The following is a 22,242-nucleotide window of genomic DNA, read 5'->3' as shown; positions in this document are numbered from 1 at the left end:
AGAGGTCACTGCCAAAACAAGCAACTTCATATTGGTCAATGCAGGGAATTCACCTGTCGAACTTCAACTGAACTCCACGCTAAATCTGAGAGGGGAAATTCTTTGCCACCAAAATTAAAAATTGCGATAACAATCGAGATAACTGTATTTTGTCCGTGGAATTTCACCGTGTGAAGGTAAATGTGACCGCACCTTCACCCCTTTATCCACACAATCCAAAAATGAGTCTGCTATTAGTTTGATATTGGTTTGATTGATGAGACATTTGATGGGACGAAAATAGGAAAGAGCGTTGTTTTATGGAGCATTGTGAGTACAGATCACTGTTGCAGATTTCTACCTCTGTCTGGTGTTTTATATAGCCTAACTGTCATCCACAAAAATTGACAAGGCTTCCTCATATTAATTTTATTTCTTTCCTTAGAAAGTTTCTGAATGTGTCAAGATGTTGTCACAAAGATCAAAATCTTAAATCTTAGAGACTCCTTAAAAATGATTTTATAGTATTAATTTCTATTTGATAGTTTTAACAAATCAAAATCAAAATATTTCCAGGAACCTGCTTAACAGAAAATCTGTTACACCTGTTCTGTGTACCCCTGATTAGGAATCACTGGCCTAGATGAGCACTTATCCCAACTGAGTATACAGAAATTAGAAGTAAGCAACTTGTAGGTTGATTTTCACAAAAAGCGTAAACAATTTGACTCTGTGGCGCTATCAAATCATTGCTCTGTTTAAGCATCTGAACAGCCCAACATGGCAACATTGGCTCAACCAATGGTGTGAGTTTGGGGTGGTCCTGTCAATTTGTCAGACCAATTGTAGAAGGCAGTGCTCATTATTTTTGTAGTTTGATGACACAAGTGGTGCAGATATTGTACACTTCACCAGTGGACCTGACTAAACCTGACACAAAAACACTTTATAAATCCTTCTCTTCCTCTCTCTTACAGTTTCTACATTCTACATTTTAAATTTTTGGGACCACTACATTTTTCTGGTGACTAAAGCATAGAGATAAATGTAAAAAAAAAAGGCATCTAAACAAATAAACAGATACAACCCAGACTCATAAACACAGTAACCAAGCAATTGCATGCACAAACACACATGCGTGCACTGAAGCAACAAGCGGGCAGCAGATTTTGAGTGGCATCAGGTGTGACCGTGGCATAATAAATGTGAGGTGATGTTCTGTTTTGCAGCTGCCATTTAAAGCCATGATCAAACACACCAGCTAGTCCTCAGAAAGCCAAGAAGCACTCAACCTCAGAGCAAAAATGATGGAGCACTGATCTAATGGCACCAAAACTAATGGAAAATTAGAAACTGATCCATCAGGAGAGCCCATGGGGATAAGGGTAAATTATTCCAGTTCTCATTCTAATAAACACACCCATTAACTTACCGTAATACAATATTGTGCTTGTGTATGTCTGCCACTGATATATGACCCCAGCTGTTTGCAACCACACATTTTTGTCAGTAGATAACACATAGGCCTATACACTTCCAAACACACTAAACATTTTATTAAAATACTTACTTTGCTGAAATAAAAATAAAATGTAGCATAATTGGGAGAAAATTGAGATTAAAATAAATGTTTTTGATGACTCCAATACAAATAAAAATTACCATGATAATTGGTTTCGTTTTTCATACACAGTATATATTTTAAAATTTGAGACCTTTACAAACTCACCTTAATTAAACATGAAATACCACTAGAGAGTGAGAATACTTGATTGTCCTGAACAATGCTAAACATATTTAAATGTTATTAGCTAACATAATAACTTTGACAGCCCTAAAATACTAAAACTAAAACAAAACTAAATATACCGAAAGACTAAAGCTAAACTGAAACTAGAAAACACTAAAAAACTAAGACCACATCCACACTAATCCATTTGAACACTCTTGTTTTAAGTTTCCTAACTTGATCGTTTTCCAAATACACTAAATTACAAAATTAAAAACTATTATAACCTTTATAGGGCCTTTCCATTGACTCTTATTGTTTTTATATTATGCTTATATTTTCTATCCCCTACCCCTAACCCTTACAGAAAACTTTTTGCATTTTTAGTTTTTCATAAAGACATTATTAAGCATTTTTACAAAGTTGTTTTTTAAGTTGACAATATCAGGTTTTATTTTCCTTGTGTATACTTTATTATCCACAATGAAGGCAAAATCTGACCCATATATACACATGCAATAACACAAACTCATGCACATACAGTGCATTCAGAAAGTATTCAGACCCCTTCATTTTATTATGTTGCAGCCTTATGCTAAAATGTTTTAAAAAAAATCCCACCAATCTACACTCCTTACCCCATAATGACAAAGCAAAAAACTGATTTTTGGAAATGTATTAAAAATAAAAAAAACTGAAATAATCACATTGACATAAGTACACACACCCTTTGCTATGACACTTGACGATTCCACCTGTGTCAAATTCAATTGATTGGACATGATTTGAAAAGGCACACACCTGTCTATATAAGGTCTCACTGCATATCAGAGCAAAAACCAAGCTGTGAGGTCAAGGAACTGCCTGCAGAGCTCAGAGAAAGGATTGTGTCGAAGCAAAGATCTGGGGAAGGCATAAAAACAATTTCAGCTGCATTGAAGGTTCCCAAGAGCACAGTGGCCTCCATAATTCTTAAATGGAAGAAGTTTGGAACAACCAGGACTCTTCCTAGAGGTGGCCGCTCAACAAAATTGAGCATTCAGGGGAGAATTTCCTTTGTAAGAGAGGTGACCAAGAATCTGATGGTCATTCTGGTTGAGCTCCAGAGATCATATGTGGTTTTTAATTTGCAAAGTTATCAAAAATCTTTTTTTTTTCCTCTGTCATTATGAGGTATGGAGTTATCAATGATGTGATGTGAAATAAAATAATATAATAATTTAAAAATTTTTAGAATAAGGCTGCAACATAATTTTTTTTGAAAAGGGTCTGAATGCTTTCTGAATGCACAGTGTATACACAAGTACACCAATCCATTTGCCTCCTCTTCTGAATGTGCAGTGTGCTACGGGGAGATTCACAGCCCTGTCACCATGGTAACCTGGCTAGTATAAGAGCACAACCATGTATGTGTGTGTGTGTATTTTTGTTCAAATGTGTATATGCGTGGGTGTGAATGAGACCAAGGCCTACACAGGTTTTCATATTTTCAGCTGCCAAAGAGGGGGTAGACACAAGCACTATATGTAACGTGTACTATAAAATATTCAAACTTCTATTAATTTAATGTTATGGTACAAGCTACATCCTTAAAGCTCTAAATATTCTTCATCTTTCTTTCTTTGCACTTGGCAACTTGTCTATCCCAATCTTTCAAATTGTACAAACCCTAACCGAATCTAACATATGCTCACAGCATAATAGAAGTTTGTTTTGTGTGTCTATTTATATATTTTTTTCTTTAAAGGAATAGGCTAATTCAACCATTAAATGCTGTCATTATTTAATAAGGGTGTAATGGTTTATCATGGCACGATCAAAAATCTGAAAATGCGCATCGTGGAGAAGTTTTTATTATTTTCACATCTATTCTATATGTGCAACGTCCTACGCCTACTTCACCTGGGCATGCAAATGGAAATCGCTTCATTGCACACTAGCAGCAGGTGTTGTATGATGAGTGCCACTGAAACGGATGTGGAAAATTAGCAAAAATAAACTGATCATCAGCTAGTATTTTGCACTGCTCAGGCACACGGGTGCTTCGGAAGTGCATAACAGTTGGTGATCTGAATCTCCATACACAAGCTATGGAGGTTTGTGCTTTTTCAATTAAAATCAATATGATTTAATATGCAATGTCCATGAAAGCACACACTAATACAGCGTAATCATGCAACACCATATCGCCATTTTTAATGCAAATCATTTTGGAGCCTTCATGGTTACCAATATCCCAGTCATCAAAGTCTTCAGGTTTAAAGCATTTTAGATGTTTTCCCATGTAATCAAATGTAATACAAGTCTAGGAGCGAGAGACACAATTTTTCAGTTAAAAGGATCAAATGTCTACATGAACCGTGTTTACCGTGGTTTAATGATAGTGCTATATTAATCTTCTATATATAATGTTGAATATAATGTATAACAATGCTATGAGGAAATATAATCCTAATGTTAAATGTCATTTCTGGTTTTATTTGATCATTACATTTCGTTAGATCCTAAATGATTTAACTGGATAAGCATGGATTTCCATTAAAATGTATTTTTTCATTAAGATGTACTTTTTTTTAGAAAGTATTGATATAGATTGTCTTTTTAAATTTAGAATATTTTAAATGTATGTAATCATGCAAAAGCATATGTATCTAACATAATTCTGTATTTTCAGCTAAGCAGAATTATTACATTTGGTGTCACACCGTAGTGTTCTTTACTCCGCTCTAAAGAACACTTTATGCCAAAAAGGTTCTATTTACAAAGAATTACAGAAAAAAACAACTCTTTTTGCACAAAATGTATGTGTGTTTATGTATAAATTACATTATTGAAAGTATTCTTTATAAATTGTTTTGAATGCTACAGTACATTCCTTTTGCATTTGCATTTCATATTTAAGATTTTTTTTTTTTTACAATGTACTTCTACATCTTTGGGTTTGATAAGAAAATAATTTTGTTATTTTTATTTATTTTGACCTAACTCCTTGTCATTTATGACTTAAACATTTACTTTAGCAAGCACAAAGAATAAATGTTGACAAAACTGTCCAGGATATTCTCCACCAGGAGGTAAGTAATTTCCAACTTGAATCACTAAAATCTCTGTTGTGGATTGACTAGTAATCCTGATACCAGTTTATGTTATAATACAATTTTCTTTACATCTAGAAAACATGGGAAAAAATGAAACAAGTTTCCAGGAGTACATCACAGCATCGAATTAAGCTAACTGCACTGATTAATCAATCTCTATTCAAGAGTGTGAATATGTCAAATGTCCAAAGTCAAAGAGAGGAAGTGATGGAAATCTTGTGAGTATTTGGTGTATGTAGTTCTATTGTCATGAACAAAGATATGATAATTGTTTTTTTTTATTACATTAATTTAACATGGGTTTTAGCAAAGACCTTCAACTAACAGACTTCAACATCATCAGAGTCATGACAAGTGATAGTCATAGGGGACATCTGATTTCAAAACAATGGCATAAACAATATAACAAAAGGTACATATTTTTCTATTATTTCTCATTATTTTGCATTGCATTTAGGTTTTTATGATAATAAATAATTATTAATTTCTGTTTGCAGTGGCTCTGGAGTGCAGCATTATTAGTTTGACCATCTTCTTACAGATAAAACACAACACTCCTATTCATGTAAGTTTATTTCATGTTTCAGCACATCCATCCTCAACTTGATCTTTCAAATGGTGTCCAGACCCTTAAGAGAGTGCAGAGAGTCGGCATCAACTGATGACATGGAGATGGCTGAAGTGAAGTGAAGTTTTGTACAATTTGTTGTATCAAAAAGACCTCACTCAGTTTGTCAGACCAGCAGCAACAAAATTATTCTGTATCTGCCCCAGTGCTAAAATTGTTTAATAGCTTTTCACTGGTCATTTGTTTTTAGAATTTTTTTCTTAGTTTTTAACTTAATCTTACATGTGGTTATAATGTAATTTTATAGTTGATGTAAAATGATTTAATATGTATTATTTTTATATAAATATTACTACAAATTAACTTAACTTATTATTCTAAACCTGTGGATTTATTAATTGAATTAATTGCATTATGAATTGTGTTAATTATTGCTTGTGTTGTTGTAAATACAAACTATTAAAAATGCTTTCCCTAATAATACTTAAATGTCTTTTATATGGTGATTTCACTTTCTTAGTGATATTGTATATTAACTATTAAATTTGCATATCCATTAAATGTATCCTGGTAATAAAAAACAAAACTAAAGCCAAATGTCTAAATATAACCATTCATTTAATTAAAAAGGGTTCTATATAGAACCTTTTCTTCTAAGAATGCACCATTGCCCTGTGCTGGGCTGATTTTTAGTTTTAGTCAGATTTTTTTTTTCAAACATCTTAAAAGTAATATATAATAATAATAATAATAATAATAATAATAATAATAATAATAATAATAATAATAATAAAACTAAACTAAACTTTTCTTTATTCAGGCTTTGTTTAAAATATCATGAACTGAACCAAATCGTAAATTCAGTATCGTGAACCGAACTGAATCGTTAGGTGAGTGAATCGTTAAACCCCTATTATTTACATTTTCTTTTGAAACTTGTATGACTTTCTTTCTTTTGTAGAACACAAAAGAGTTCTTTTTAGCAGAATGTCAGAGCTGCTCTTTTACATACAATGAAAATGCATGGTAACCACTACTAACACGGTATGATTTCAGTGAATAACACCTTTCTGATTATACAGAAAAACAAAACATATATACACAGAATCAACAATTAACCCCCACTATTACCCCTCCCCTCCCAATCTCAAACCCCACCCTGGCCCTCAACAACATCTCAGTGGTCATACATGATTATAGACACACACACACACACACACACACACACACACACACACACACACACACACACACACACACACACACACACACACACATATATATATATATATATATATATATATATATATAATCCCACATGTTGACAACTACACCTCTCTCTCCACTGCTCCTCCCCGAGAGCCTTCAAAAAATGCCAGCTATCTGCCCCACTCCATCCCCATAAAACTATCTGTCTGGCAATCATGACACTGGTTAGGACCCAACTGTTTATGTTTATTCTCTACAACGATGATTGCCCCATCGCCAAAAATACAGAGTCTGGGGCAAAATGAAATTCAAGTGCCCAATACGTCACACACAAAACTCTGAACCTTCAACCAAAATTCATGGATCTTAACACACCACCAAAAGAAATGGGTTGTGTCTCCATCCTCTGATTGGCATCACCAGGAGGTGGGTGTGTCTTTAAGACCAAGCCTATACAATCTAGAAGGGTCCAATAGAATTGATGTAAAATCTTGAATTGCTTAAGGCACAGTCTTGCATCTCTAGATGTAGACTTGATGTTTTTTAGAAACCTAGCCAACACTCCCTCCTCCAATTCCAAGTTTAAATCTTTCTCCCATAATCTCTTGATAGAAGTTAAGGATCGTCCTCAAGACTCTGAATTAGCAGGGAGTAATACACTGATGCCTCATGACCATTTCCAAAACTAGTAATCACCCCTCCCAAAGTGTCTGCCACTTTAGGGGGGTGTATGCTACTCCCAAAAATAGTACAGAGCAGGTGACACAGCTGAAAATACCTAAAAAAACTGAGATCTGGGAATACCAAATTGTTGAACCAAATTTTCAAAGGCTCCACTCTCATAGAGGTCACCGAGCTAATACACTGTCAGAGCCAAAGCTTCGGATTTAGACCAATTAACTCTGTATCCCGAGAACTTAAAGGGGTCATATAATGGTACATGCACTTTTTCAAGTTGATTGTACTGAAATGTGTGTTGGCTGTGCCTGTACACAACAATCCTATTATGATAAAAATCCATCCAGTGTTTTTGTTTTAATCTCCTTATATATTTTCCCCTGCCTCAAATCGAGCCGTTCGACCGTGTGACGTCACACGGTCGGACGCCCCTCCAAGGATTGTTGATTGACAGCAGTGTTTCAACACAGACACGCCCTAGCTCGTGAGCGAGCTGTCAATCATAGTCCGTCATCATTGTTGATACACTGGAGCAGAATGGCGCCTAAGCGATTTAATTGTGGTGTTCTGTTCTTCGGTGTAATAACGAACACAGCAGTCATTTTGATGTTCCTAAATCTGAACCGCTGAAGACGCAGTGGCTGAGTTTTGTTTACGATGGGAATATTCCCCACGAGCAACGTCAATGCGTTCATGTTTGCGCGAATTATTTTTCACCAGACTGCTTTATAAACGAGGGTCAGTATAAAGCTGGTTTTGCTAAGAAGCTGCTGCTGAAAAAGATTCGGTACCAACTATTTATATTCCCTCTGCACCTCCAGAAGAAGTAAGTGTAACGTTTTATTAACCTTTATATTAATCTTTGCAAATCGCTTGCACGCTTCACAATGAATGTGGCTAATGTTTACACTCAGGGTACATTACGGCATGTTTTCCATAATGTTACGACGTTCTCAATATAATTCATAATCCCACGTTTATAATGAACAACGCATTATGGTTATTGTGTTATTAAAAACTGTGTACGGAGGGGCGGGGTGACCAAAGCTCATTATCATTTAAAGTCATATGCACTGAAACGGCGTGCTGAAAACAGAGCTGTTTTTGAGCAGGTAAAATTAGTGTTTTCTTAAAATAATTTTAATAAATTATATTACAAAGTTTTCATTTAGACCCTAAAGATTCATATTAACTTGTACAAAAATGGCATTATATGACCCCTTTAAAAAAGGAATGGATAATTCTGTGGAGGCAAGGCATAGATCTAGTAGGGTCAGACGATGAATAATAAAATATCATCTGCGTAAAGCAAAAGCTTATACACCACACCTCCTGCTATCCACCCTGGAAAATCTTCCTCATTTCTTATCATGGCTGCTAATGGTTCCAGGGCAAGACAGAACAATATTGGGGAAAGAGGGCAACCTAATCTGAAATTGATCAATCTCTTTGTACCGCCACTACTGGGAGTCTATAAAGTAACTTAATCCATCCAATTAACATATTCCCAAACCCGTACATTTCCAAAATCATAAAAAGATAAATCGCATTCTACCATATCAATGCCTTTTCGGCATCAAGTGAGATGGCAGCGACCAGAGTCTGATCACTCGCACTGACCACATGATATTGATGAAATGCCTAATGTTATCAGTAGAGCTATGGACCCGAATAAACCCCACCTGATCTATATGTATATGAGATGTCATAACTTTACTAAATTTTTGGACAATATTTTAACATCTAGCTGGATCAGGGAAATTGATAATAACTTTTTCCTTTTTAAGAACTTAAACTGATCCGGGCTTGTGTCATGGTTGGAGGAAGCTTTCCATTCTTTAATAATTCTGTATAAAATTCTAGCAAAAGTGGAGCCAATTCTGTAGCAAAAGATCTAAAAAAAACTCTGTGTCAAAGCAATCTGGACCCAGAGCCATGTCTGTAGGCAAGGTCTTAATTACCTTGCCAAGCTCCTCCAAGGTTATCTCAGAATCAAGAGGATTTTTTTGCCCATTCGTCAGTTTAGGTAGTTCTAATGGTTCCACAAAGTTTCTAATATCTACAATAGATGAAGACATGGAAATATAGAGATAAAGGTAGAATTCTTTAAAAGCATTATTAATATCAATGGCTGAGGTAAATATGTTTTCCCTTCATCAGTCAACTAACAAGGAAAATGCATCTATGTGAATTTCTGCAGTTAATCTGCTATGTGCATTTCTGCAATTAATCCAGGATGGACTTCAAAGACATTAGTCATTAATCTTACAGTTCATACAAAATCTTATCTTAAACACTGACCCTTAACACATACTTTGTTTAATAATTTAAAACCATGACTTGCACTATACTTAAGTAATATTGGCATTATATTAATTCGGCTGTTACATGAGAGCAACAAATTAACTAATCCCTCCAATGTCTTGCAAGAAATACTCCACAAAACAAACTCCAACCAATAAGAGGCATAAACACAAAGAATGTGCAAATTAATCCACAACACTGTCCCGAAGGAGTTGAAAACAAACTCCAGCCGCTAGGCAGAACCAGCACAAAAAGAAACAGAAAAGTTGCTCAATACAGTCAAGTGAATGTTCAGTGAGTTGATCCACTTGGAGTACTACAAAATAACTTACTCAGTCCATTGAATTTATGAAGGACATTGCTTGTTGGGGAAATATTTTGTGGCCATCCTTAGCATCTATTCTCAGTTTGGCCAGGAACTTCAGTGCAAAAGTGACCTTCAGTTGATGTAAGATTTTGGGAAGTCTGGGAACAAGAAAATGCTGTTGTTCTTCCAAGAAAGCAATCTTTTACTCCTCGCCTAGCATAACATGTGATTTTTATTGGATGATCTCAGAAATTTGGCCAGAATTGATCAGGGTCTGTCTCCCCCAGCGGATCGCCGAGCCGGAACCTTGTGAGCTCGCTCGATTTAAATCTTATGGCCTGTTATGTCGATTCTAATTCCCTCTCCGATGACTCCAGATAATCGATCCATTTCTCGACATTCCCCACTCTTGTAACAACCTCAGTGAATTTCGTCTCCATGCCAGTGATCGATCGACGTATTACAGCAAGATCCTCCAAGTCAACAAAGACCTTCGGCAGCATTGTCGACAAGTTCAATTATTCTAGCCGAATTTCCCACACTTCTCCGGCCAAATCGAGTCCTTGGTTCGCGGCCTTGTCAGAGGCATCAGCTTGAGCATGAAAGTGTCTTTTAATGTCTCCTAGCCTGAGGATTTTGAATTCTTTGACATATTGGCTTCCTGGAACAGTTAAGGATAAGGGTTTATCGAATCTCACCGGTTTATGTCATAAAAAGTACTTAAACCAGCAAAGTGCACAGAGCTCGCCGTTCACACGTCTAAAAACTTGCATAGCTTCACATGACTCCAGCCAAATAACACTTTTAATTTCTGTTTGCTCCTCGCACAAAGCTCTCATTTAAAAAAAAAATACATGGAATATAGTGCACTTATCATATGTACTACTTTTATGATGCTTGACCTCACCTGGTCACCATCACTTTCAATGTACGGAAGAGAGCAGTGTAAAACTTCTCCTCATGACATGAGGGTATGTCAATTATTACAGAATTTTCAATTTTAGGTTAACTGTCCCTTTTTGGTATTTTTACAATTTAAATGCCCATTTCATTTTCCTTTTGCACACAGTTGATAGTAACTATGGTAAATGACCACAAAAACATCATGTCATTATGGCTGTTATTTTTACATCCTGGGATGGAATCCACACACTATGAATCTACTGGGCTTTGTGTAGTAGTTGTAATAGGCTACACACTATATAATAATACTGAATTTTGTGAACATGCAATTTAGCTATGCGATTGCTAGGTTGTTCTGGGTGGTATGTGGTTGCTGGTGGACCAAGTCAGAACCAATAGTAAGTGAGGTTTTTTTCACCTGTTTTATCCTTTGCGAGACAAAAATTGTCTGAATGCTTAGAAAAGTAATATCACACCTTTTCTCAACAAGCATGATTTGAGTTATTATTCATGTGATTAGTACAAATTGTGTGGGATGAGTTATGTGACAAAATGTAACACTTGGATTAGAGTTTTGTGCAAATCCTACAGTTAAAGCTATCATGGCAAGCATCACTAAATACTTTACTAGCAATGTACTGTGGGTACAAAAATCTATTTTAATCACGTATATGTGTGTGACTCTGTGAGGATGGTGGAAGTCAACCTTTCTAGTCTGCATAGGGGGGTAAAGTTCCCCCTGCAGGCATGCAAGAAGGAGGTATTTTAGCATGACAACCCTTGCGGATGGGCAAATGTCATTCAGCAGGGGCTGAGAGGAGGGCTTTGGGAGAGGAGGACACATTTCAGCGTGACACAGGAACCATGTCTAAAATGTCATGTGTACATGAGAAGCAGAAAAAAAGATGATAACTATGTTCAAAATGAAATACTAGCCTAGTGCTTATATCAAACAATGTAGGCTACATTTAAGGCTGGGTGATATGGCAAAAAAACCCCAAAAAACATTTCACTATGTTTTTTTTTCTTCAAATTTTAAGTGTATTTTTTTTTTTCGATTCACATTCATGTTTATCGCCACCTACTGGGCAATAAGGAGAATTTGTAGTAAAAAAAGAACTGGAGTACTTGGACAGTTTGAAAAATGCTAATAAAAACAAAGTGATTTGTATATTATATTCACTCTTTACTATATTAAAAGCACTACAACTAAACATTGTATGATGTTTTACCTTGTGAATTTCATTTTATTGTTCAATATTTATATTTCAAATCAGATGATTGCAACACGGTACAAAAAAGTTGAGACGGGCAATTTAAGACTAATAACAATTTGACGAATTGAAATAACAAGGCAATGTGAAACAGGAGATGTTAAACAGGTGAGGCAATCATGTCATAAGGAGTCTCCAAAAACAGCCTAGTCCTTCAAGAGCAAGGATCGTGTCAATTTGCCAACAGATACTTCAGCAAATAATCCAGCACTTTGAGAACAATGTTCCCCAAATACAAATTGAAAGGGCTTTGGTCATTTTACCCTCTACAGTGCACAATATATTTAAAGATTAAATTAATCTAGTCAAGGGCAAGATGAAAACCCTTTCTGATTGTGCATGATCTCTGATCCCTCAGACATTCCTGTCCTAAAAAACATAATTTATCTGTAATGTATATCATGAACATGGGCTTGGGATAACTTTAGTAAACCTTTGTAAATAAACACCACTCGGTGCTGCATCCACAGATGCAAGTTAAGACTTTACTATGCAAAGCAGAAGCCATACATCAACACTGTCCAGAAGCACTGCCGACTTCTCTGGGCTCGGTCTCATCTTAGATGGAAAGTAGAATTTTGGTCCAATGAGTCCACATTTCAAATAGTTTTTGAAAAACACAGCCGTTGTGTTCTCCAGGCCAAAGAGGAAAACGACCATCCAAGCTGTTATCAGCATCAGGTCCAAAAACCAATGTCTGTATGGGCCAGGAGTGTGTCAGTGCCCATGGCATGAGTAACTTGCACATCTGTGAGGGCACCATTAATGCAGACAGATATTTACACATTTTGGAGCAGCATATACTGCCATCCAGCACCCTCATTTCCAGGGACATCCTGGAATTTTCAAACCACTTCAAACCACAACTTCAAACCACATACTGGCCGAATAAGCAGAGAGTGCAGGTGCTAGATTGGCAAGCTTGCAGTCCTTACCATCTCCAACTAAGAATGTGTGGTGCATTATTAAGCAGATTAGATGGCAATGAAGACCCAGTACAATTGTGCAGCTGAAAGACCTGCATAATAGATGAATTGGGAAATTCCACTTTTTAAACTTAACATGTGTCTTCAGTGCCCAAATGCTTAATAAGTGTTATTAGAAGAAATGGTGATGTTTCACAGTGGTTAGCACTAGACTGACCCAACTTTTTTGGAGTGTGTTGCAATCATCTGATTTGAAATAACTGTACTTAAAAAAATAAAAATAACATTAAATTCACAAGGTAAAATATAATGTAATGTGTAGTTGTAGTGCTTTCAATATAGCAAAGGTTGAATATAATTTACAAATCAATCCTTTTTGTTTTTATTAGCATTTTTCAGACTGTCAATTGGGGTTGTACTTTTATGCTGCCTTTATGTGATTTATGGTGCTTCAACGGTCTGGCCACCATTCACTTGCATTGTATGGACCTACATAGCTGAGATATTCTTCTAAAAATCTTTGTTTCAAGAATGTCAGGGATGTATGTGAAAATAGTATTATTATCAAATGAACACCTTAGTAGAAAAAAACTTTTATACTTTTCACCACAACTTTAGGCGAACTAAAAGAAGCCTGTTTGTCCAGTAAGAATAAATTAGCCTCAAGCTTCATCTTGCACTGTAGGCTTAAAGAATATAGATATTCTAGTGAAAAAGGAGAAGAACTGTGCACACACCCACAGACAAACTGCAGAGGCTACAGGCCAAAGCCTTTGACCTTTGACCGTCAGCACAGGCAACCTTGGTATGGAAATGACTGCAACAATTACATGCAGCTAGAAGTCATTATGTAATATACACCGATCAGAAACATTAAAACCCCCTGCCTAATATTGTGACGGTCCCCCTTGTGCTGCCAAAACAGCACCAACAATGCTATTCTTCTCACCACAATTGTGGAGAGCAGTTATCCGAGTTACTGCAGATTTTGTCAGTTCGAACTAGTTTGGTCATTCTCCGTTGACCTCTCTCATCAATAAGATGTTTCTGTCCACAGAACTGCTGCTCACTGGATGTTTTATGTTTTTGGCACCATTCTGTGTAAATTCTAGAGACTGTTATGTGTGAAAATCCCAGGAGATCAGCAGTTACAGAAATACTAAACCTGAGTGGTTTCAAATGGTGCCAAAAACAAAAAACATCCAGTGAGCGGCAGTTCTGTGGACAGAAACATTTTGTTGATGAGAGAGGTCAACGGAGAATGGCCTAAATGGTTCAAACAGACAAAGTCTACAGTAAATCTGATAACTGCTCTGAGCAATTGTGGTGAGAAGAATATCATCTCAGAATGCTATTCTGAGATGCAGGTTGGCACTGTTTTGGTGGCACAAGGGGGACCTACACAATATTAGGCAGGTGGTTTTAATGCTATGGCCGATCGGTGTATGTTTTAAAATGGCTGTTGGATTACATTCTGTTCGTATTGATTCAAAACTTCTGAAAAATACTGCTTTTGATGGAGTGAGAGACATAAGACATTTGAGAAGAAACTGTCCATCTTACCTGACGTACGAAGCTATTGGAGGTTGTGTCTGAGGAGGTGCTGCCATCTGAGCGCTTAAAACGGCTCTTCCTCTTTGCATACTTTCCCTGAAAGAGAGGAATTATGGTTAATTACAAAGAATGGACACTTTCATGCATGCATGTCCACTCACATACTATTAGTTCCACGTCCTGTCTCTGTGTCCAGATATGATTATCCATAATTACTCATGTCCGCTAGTCTTCTCTGGGATTTAGTAATCTGATTGGCCTGAACAGTGGCCAATTGCCTGGCTGCCCTCGGCAGGGTCCTCTGTGTGGGATGCATAGGCGCCAGACTCCATTGCCATGGAGATCAGAAGGCTACTTGGGTTTGGTGGCACTAAAAGAACCTGATGTAACAGGCAACACTGTAACAAAACCCGCACAAAATGGATCTGTTAATATTTGTATATTTCAGAAGATTCATAATAAGCACAATAAAATTAAGACTATTTAGCAGTTATGACAGGGTTAACTGTCTGAACCCTGTATAACCTTTGTATAATAACTATCCTCATTTAAACTGAAACTGTCTGCTGATTTTAGAGTAGAGTTATTGGAGTATCTGCATCAAATTGGAAAGGAGCAGGTGGGAGATGGAGAACAGTTTTGCAAGTGTTTGTGTCAGATAGCTTTGTGGATTGCTGTGTACTACTACACTAACAAGTCTCCTCCTTTTCTCATATTTCTCAAAAACACATAAAATGACTCGTAATTATAAACATTTCTACATATCCTAACCAGTTTCAGCAGAGCTACATTAATGCCAATGTAAATTATTCATGTAGTCTCAAAGCAAATGGATTTGGTAATCTTCTGTTTTACAAATTTAAAAGGATTGCACAAAATTACAACCTGACAACATGGTCTCATAGAATCACGTTATACTATACGAAATTTTGGTGCTACGAAAAAGTTTTATTCACTTTCAAACAAATCACAGTTAAAATGGCAAATTAAACACAAACCTCACCGACATAACCTAATGATTACAGCTCGCAAGTATAAATTGGAAATTGGGAATTATTTCATGCTTATTCCCAACAAAAGTACATAAATTAACCTACAAGGTCAAATCTTTGCCAATCATGGTGTTTAGCTCTTTTCACATGCCACTCAAGATGTTAAGCCCTTTTAATACTTGTAGGCCACTGTCTGACTATACAGACCTCTCTGTTTGTACAGATGAAAACATATAGCCTCTGTTTAACACCAAAGAAAAGGACAAAACTATATATGAATACTCTATTTTTGGATAGTCTGCAACTTTAAAAGTTGATTAAATGTCAAAAAATGGCATAAAAGAACACAAAAGTCTGTTTTCGAAATTAAAAATCCCATTCATTTTCCCCCAAAGGGTAACTGAATTTCAACTTAATTTATGAAACAACCGCATTTAATAGTGGAATTTGTGTTGAATAACTACAATCCCCATGATCCTGCAGAAAATCCACTGAACAGAGATTTATGGATAACAAAGTGCAGCAAAAGAGCTATGCAGTGACTGCCCACTCACATGACGTGCTGTGAATTACATACCGGTAATCGAATCGATCTCCAGGGATGGGTTAACCACCGGGCTGATTGGGCTGCTACCCAGGTGCCTCTAAACCCAAAGTGCCCCGTGCTCTAAATCAATGATTTATTTATGTATTTATTTTGAGACATTTATTATAAATCCACATAAATGTCAGCCTTATGTGAGACACCATTTGATCGGCTGAATGCGCGCTGGACTACAGCAGTGCCAGCACATGTGCGCTCAAATGCACTCGAGTGCGCGCTCTGGGAATCTGCGTCTAACAGGTGCAGCATGTTTATTTGAAGGACTACAGAGAACAGCGTCTGATTTACAAAACGCTTCCAAACACAAAGATAAGGTGCAGTTTACCGTTGCAGTGTACAAAGCTGATGGTTTAAATTCATATAAGCAACAGAATTTGTGCAACAGTATGGAGGACTTTAAAATGTTTAAGTCCTGCTTGCATTTAATGTTGAATGATAAACCAAAAGTGCCTTAATACCCTAAATATGTGCACGGTAACCCTTTGTAATAGGCTATTTGGTTAACCGCAAGTCAGGAATAAAGAAAACATTTTGCCATGGATGCGTCAAACACAATCTCAGATTAGCGGAGAATAAAGTGCACTGTGAGCTATGAGCCTAAATAGATCTTCAATTGATAAAATCACAATAAAGTCGAACAAAAATAATCTCTGTCACTGCCTACAACATAGTAGGTCTATTCTTAATCAATGGAAAATACGTAATTCTGCCCAGGCAGGTTCACTGTAAGGGTGGCACCAGAATATCTACACTCAAAAGGCACCATTTCCAGTAAAAGTCAAAGAACTATGTGAGAACCAACGTCATAAAACGCAAATCACACATCTGCACTCTATCTCACCTCAGGTCACTTTAGGATTACTTATCCTGTTCTCGCAAATCTCACTCACATCTGCTCTCTCTCTCACCTCAGGCCACTTTATGGACACCAAAAACTAAGTTATGACTTATCCTGTTCTGTAATGTAAAAGGATTTCTGATCATATATGTTTGGTATCATTCAAGAGGTCTCAGTGCAACTGGTAAATGGTCTCATTCCCTTTCAGCAAAGTCAAATCACAAGTAAGATTTAAGAACTTAGTAAAATACTGTATTCTATCAGGGGCATGCCACCCTCCCAGATCTCTCACAGACACCAGATTCTGTATGCAGATTAGGTACATTATTTGTAAACATCAAACAACCTCCTCAATCACAAGTTTCAAGGGTCTACTTACAACTCCCTAAATTGTAAACCAAATCCTGGATAAAATCAAACATACACATCTGAAATAACAATAGAATCGTTTGGCATTTAGGGAGAGGTGACGAAGGAATCAGGGTCTCTGTAGTCAGATGACCCACACAGAAAACATTGTGTGTACTTTTTCTCTACCAGGTAATTGCAATTTGAATTTCTTATGTTTGGTAAATGTTTGAATGAAATGCAACTTTAATTATATTATTATGCTTGGTTCATTGATAGCTTTGAGTTTTATTTATTATTTTACTTGGATTGTTCGAATGTATTACTATTACCTGGTCAAATATATTGTTATTGTGATTCATTCTGAAGGACTGTTTCCTTAGTGTATTTCTTATTAACTACAAATCTATGGTCAGAGTTGGCTTAACTAAGCTACTTCAGAAGTAACCCATTAGTTAAGTGTGTACTAAAAGGCTAAACGGCGAACCGAGAATCTATATGAACTTAGCCAAGTAGAATTAAACGGGAATACTAAGAGTAGGACAAAGAATCTGTAAAACAGGAATTAACTGACTGGGGCTAAACGGTGAGTCGAAAATCTATACTGAATTTAGCCAAATAAGACTAAACCAAACAAAAATGTCAACAAAAGTGGACGGGCAATATTGCGCTCAGACTATAAGTAAAACGGTTTGTGCACAGTGTTTCACATTGACTTTAACCTGTTATGTCAAGGATTGCTCACCTCAAAAGTAAAATTAATTATCATTTACTCACCCTCTGTGAGTTTGCTTCTTCCGTGGAACACAAAATGAGATGTTAGGCAGAATGTTAGCCTCAGTCACTATTTGCTTTTATTATTTTATTATCTTTTTTCCATACAATGAAAGTGAATGGTGACTGAGGCTAACATTCTATCTAAAACCTCTTTTTATGTTCCATGAAAGACAGTCATATTGGTTTGGGACAACATAAGGGTGAGTAAATGAAGACAGAATTTTCTTTTTTTGGTCAAATCAGATTTTCAGGGTGCTCCCTATTACTTTTTAACGCTTATATTTTCTTAAGAAACTGCACCCTCCTTTTGTCCTTTGGATAATTTTAGACCCATGTTGAAAACCATTCCAAATGCATACATTTTTTATTACTGTAAAACACTATACACCCCCCTTAGCGAAAATCTGTTGTTGTGGTCCCAAAGTGTATAGTGATTCTGAATATTAATGTAGTAACATCATTTTTAAAGAATAAATAAATAAATAAATTAAAAAAAAAAACATTGGCAAAGGATGTCTCAATTTATGTTTGTTTCAATCACATTTCATATTATCTCAACTATATTACAACCATTTCTGATTCATTCTGCTTGTAGAAAATTAAAAGCGTACATTTTAGAGCTACAACTTTAGTACATGCCTATTTCACAAATTAATCTCTATTGCCTTTTCCAGCATTTAAAATTAGCAATAAATCCATTCCTTTCCCACTAAATTAACAAATTTGTGGAAGTGTTACAGGGGTTTAGGAAGGTGCAGTAACTGTTCTAATGTTTTCGGGGTGGGGGGGGGGTCTTTATGCCCATTGAACCTTTTCATAAAAAAATAATCATGTAAGTAAACCTATTTACTAAATATTACCTTAAATATAAAATTATAGTTAAAAAATACTCTGTATGTGTTTATGGACATGTGCTTGTGTGCATAAACACCACTTTAGAGTACAATAATGCAATTTGTAGGAAAGATGCAGTACACAGTGAAACAGGTGGGGAAGTTAGTGAATAGTAAGGGGCTAGGAGCTGCATTTGAGAAAATGTGTAATATTTATGGTCAAATTTTATTCATATATATATATACATATATATATATATATATATATATATATATATATATATATATATATATATATATATATATATATATATATTTAAAGCTGCATAACATCAAGAAAGATCAAAGGTGAAAGTTACTGGTTTTTCCCACATGGGTCAAAATTGACCCGGTAAGACAATGAAGGAACAATTGGTTTTAAATAGCTATTTCACTTAAACAATTATGTAAAAAAAAAAAAAATGTATATACATATATATATATATATATAATGTATTCCAGAACTCAAAACTTAATCCACAATGCAATAAAAGTGTTTATTGAAACCAAACTGCCAAAATGCCCCGTTCTCTACTTCCGTGACAAATCTATGTCACTTGGGGTACTCATTCATTCAAGACAGCCTCTACAGCAACAACATCAACACCTATTTTAAAATCATCGCACCCATGGCCCCCGCCCACTGGTCCTCATTTGGCTCAAAAATAAAACAGAGAGAAGGACAAAAGGCCTACTGTCTGTGGCCTAACTACTCCTGAACAAAAAAGGGGACCCATCAGGTTTATTTAGAATTTTTAAATGATCTCGAGACACCTGTGTTCTGTTTCTACAAACATTTTTGTATACAAACATGTACTAAATAAACAGCTTTGACTGTTGTCATGTCTCTGGCAAGTTCTTAAAAGACATGGTGTCAAGATCCAACTTTGAAGGGAAGATGTGTTTCATCAGCTGCTGTGCCTCCTGTTGTTTTGTTGCTTAAACTGCTGAACAAACTGATCTTTTGGCTATCAGCACTATTTTTAATTGTTGGTGTATGTAAACATGCACTAGATGGACGTCTTTGACCACTTTGATTTTTTTCCGGTGATGTGCACCTCCGTACAGGATAATAAACTGGATGATGTGTGCGTGTTGTGAAGCAGTCATAAATCGAGTCTTTACCAAGGAATTGTCACTGAAGGATATGGGGCAGTTAATAACACTATTGGACCTGTTAAAAACTTAAGTAAACAGTTCCATTCATTAATATTTCAAATGTTATGATTGTTTATGATGCTAACACGCTGTGTACACCGGGTGCATCCGTTGACGCAACATGATGGCTTGAGGCTGTCTACATTGGGCGCATCGACACAAACTTTCTGAAACGTTTCTTTGTGTTGTTGGCAGTAGCAGCGCCAGCACAAAATGGAACGAGTCACCTGTTTGTTTACTGTTGAAATGACACGACGTTATGTTCGCTTCCATGGTAGACAGCATAACTGATTATAGCGTCCGATGTAGACAGGGTGTGAGTGTCATCAGTTGTGCTGAGTTGTGTGGATGCAATGTGTTGAATGTTCATTGTGTAAACTGTGAAATGTACATTTCTAGTGTTTTGGTGCTTGTTTATTATCTTCCGATTGAGTCAAAAATGGGCGAATTTGAGGGGCTGCACGCTGTTAGCCAATCATAACTGAGGTTGTTTACATTGAAGTTTAAAGGAGGAGCTGAGGCAAAAATAGATATTTTTAGTAAGATCGAAATGAGTCGAAAATGATCATATATAACAAAATTAAGACTGTTTTGGTGAAATATTTTTTTTACTTTACTAAGTAAAGTAAATTAGATTGATTAAGGGAAGATAATGAAACTATACAAAAAGAACATCTGATGACCCCTTTAAAGGACCATGAGTATGTAATTTTATCAATCAAACTAATTAATGATCATATCCATCTTTCAAAATGACAAACATTCAGGAAATAAACTTTTTCTGTACTTTACCAAACAACCTGCTCAAACACATACATAAGCACACTCCCTTCTCATCTCTCCGCCTCCTCACAGCTATGTATAGATATGATTCAGATAGAGCAGCTCTCCACAGCACAGGACACACACATGTTCATGCTACTGTGTATTATATAAACCCATTATATAAATACAGCACTAACCATCAAAAACACCATTGAAACATCCATCAACACACCACTAAAGAAAAAGCCATGCTGGAGCCCAAAGAGAAAAACTGGACAGGATGATGAGTGGCCTGTATGGCACAGGTGTACATTCATACATCATACATCAACCATCCTATGAAATAGTCCACAGAATAGAGAAAAGGGGCAGAACCAGAGAGCAAACGAAACCTAAAAATTGCAAGAAACAAAGAAAGAAAGAGAAAGAAAGAACAATGCTTGTATGTTTGTAGGCCTACAAGCAGTGCAATTTATTTAAAAATAGTAACTACGAATTACTAATTATTTATCTAAACTTATAATCAGTTTCCTTTACTAATTACTTCCTTGTAAACGTAATCACATAACTAATTATTTTAGTTTAAGTTACTTTTAAAAACACTTTTCTGCTCAACAAATTCAAAATAATGTCTGTGTTCCCTTCGCAATCGCTGTGATGACATCATATTCTACAGCATGTGTTGAAATGTCTTTCTCTTGCAAGAATTTTCAATACGTTTTAATAAAAATTAGCTTAAGGCATTTTGAAACCGTCCCCACAAAAGACAGTGCCTGGTTAGTTATTAATTTAAAGCTAATTTTACATGCATAAATGTAAATTTTCAACCAGTAGGCTAAACTTTTTTCCTATAATTTTTTTTGTTGTTGTTCTATTTTCGTACATCTTAACATTTCAATTTTTATTAATGTAATTTTGTAAAAAAAAAAACTAATTACAAAAATTATTTAGATGTAATTTATGAAATGTGTAAATCTTATAAAATAGGATAAAATATTTTTTGAGTGTAAAAGACATTAAACACTATTTTAATATTATATCACTCTCTAGTAGAAAAGCATTAAGAATAATTACCATTTGCTTTCCTTTTAGACCCTGCTGATGTATAAATTATTATATTATTTTTCTTTCTTTTTTGCATCAATCCTTACTATTTTATATTTCCTAGTTACTCATCTGGTATCTGTTGTTACTTTATTTTGGCTTGTCATGAATATGTACTGTGATGATTTCATTGTTTTATGCTGATTGTTATTGTGTTTTTCCAAGTTAACAATAAAAAGCATCTTTCTCTTGTGCATTCACAATATTAAAGTAATGAAACATGCAGGAACACATTAAATTAACCTAGTTCAAGGG

The 22,242-nt window shown here is 35.7% G+C and overlaps 1 protein-coding gene across 4 annotated transcripts in view; it reads right to left on the bottom strand.

The window, feature by feature from the left end:
• The window catches only part of cacnb1 (calcium channel, voltage-dependent, beta 1 subunit), a 70,702-nt gene that overhangs the window by 46,914 nt on the left and 1,546 nt on the right, over window positions 1–22,242 (bottom strand). For all 4 annotated transcript variants that reach the window (XM_052138412.1, XM_052138413.1, XM_052138414.1 and 1 more), the window contains exon 2: window positions 14,539–14,625. In XM_052138412.1, coding sequence (XP_051994372.1) covers window positions 14,539–14,625 — 87 coding nt within the window. The remainder of the gene's footprint in view (window positions 1–14,538; window positions 14,626–22,242) is intronic.

The sequence above is a fragment of the Xyrauchen texanus genome, chromosome 12, assembly GCF_025860055.1.
Source record: "Xyrauchen texanus isolate HMW12.3.18 chromosome 12, RBS_HiC_50CHRs, whole genome shotgun sequence".
NCBI lineage: Eukaryota > Metazoa > Chordata > Actinopteri > Cypriniformes > Catostomidae > Xyrauchen > Xyrauchen texanus.
The sequence above is the reverse complement of the archived record's forward strand: the minus strand, read 5'-3'. Positions and strand labels throughout refer to the sequence as shown.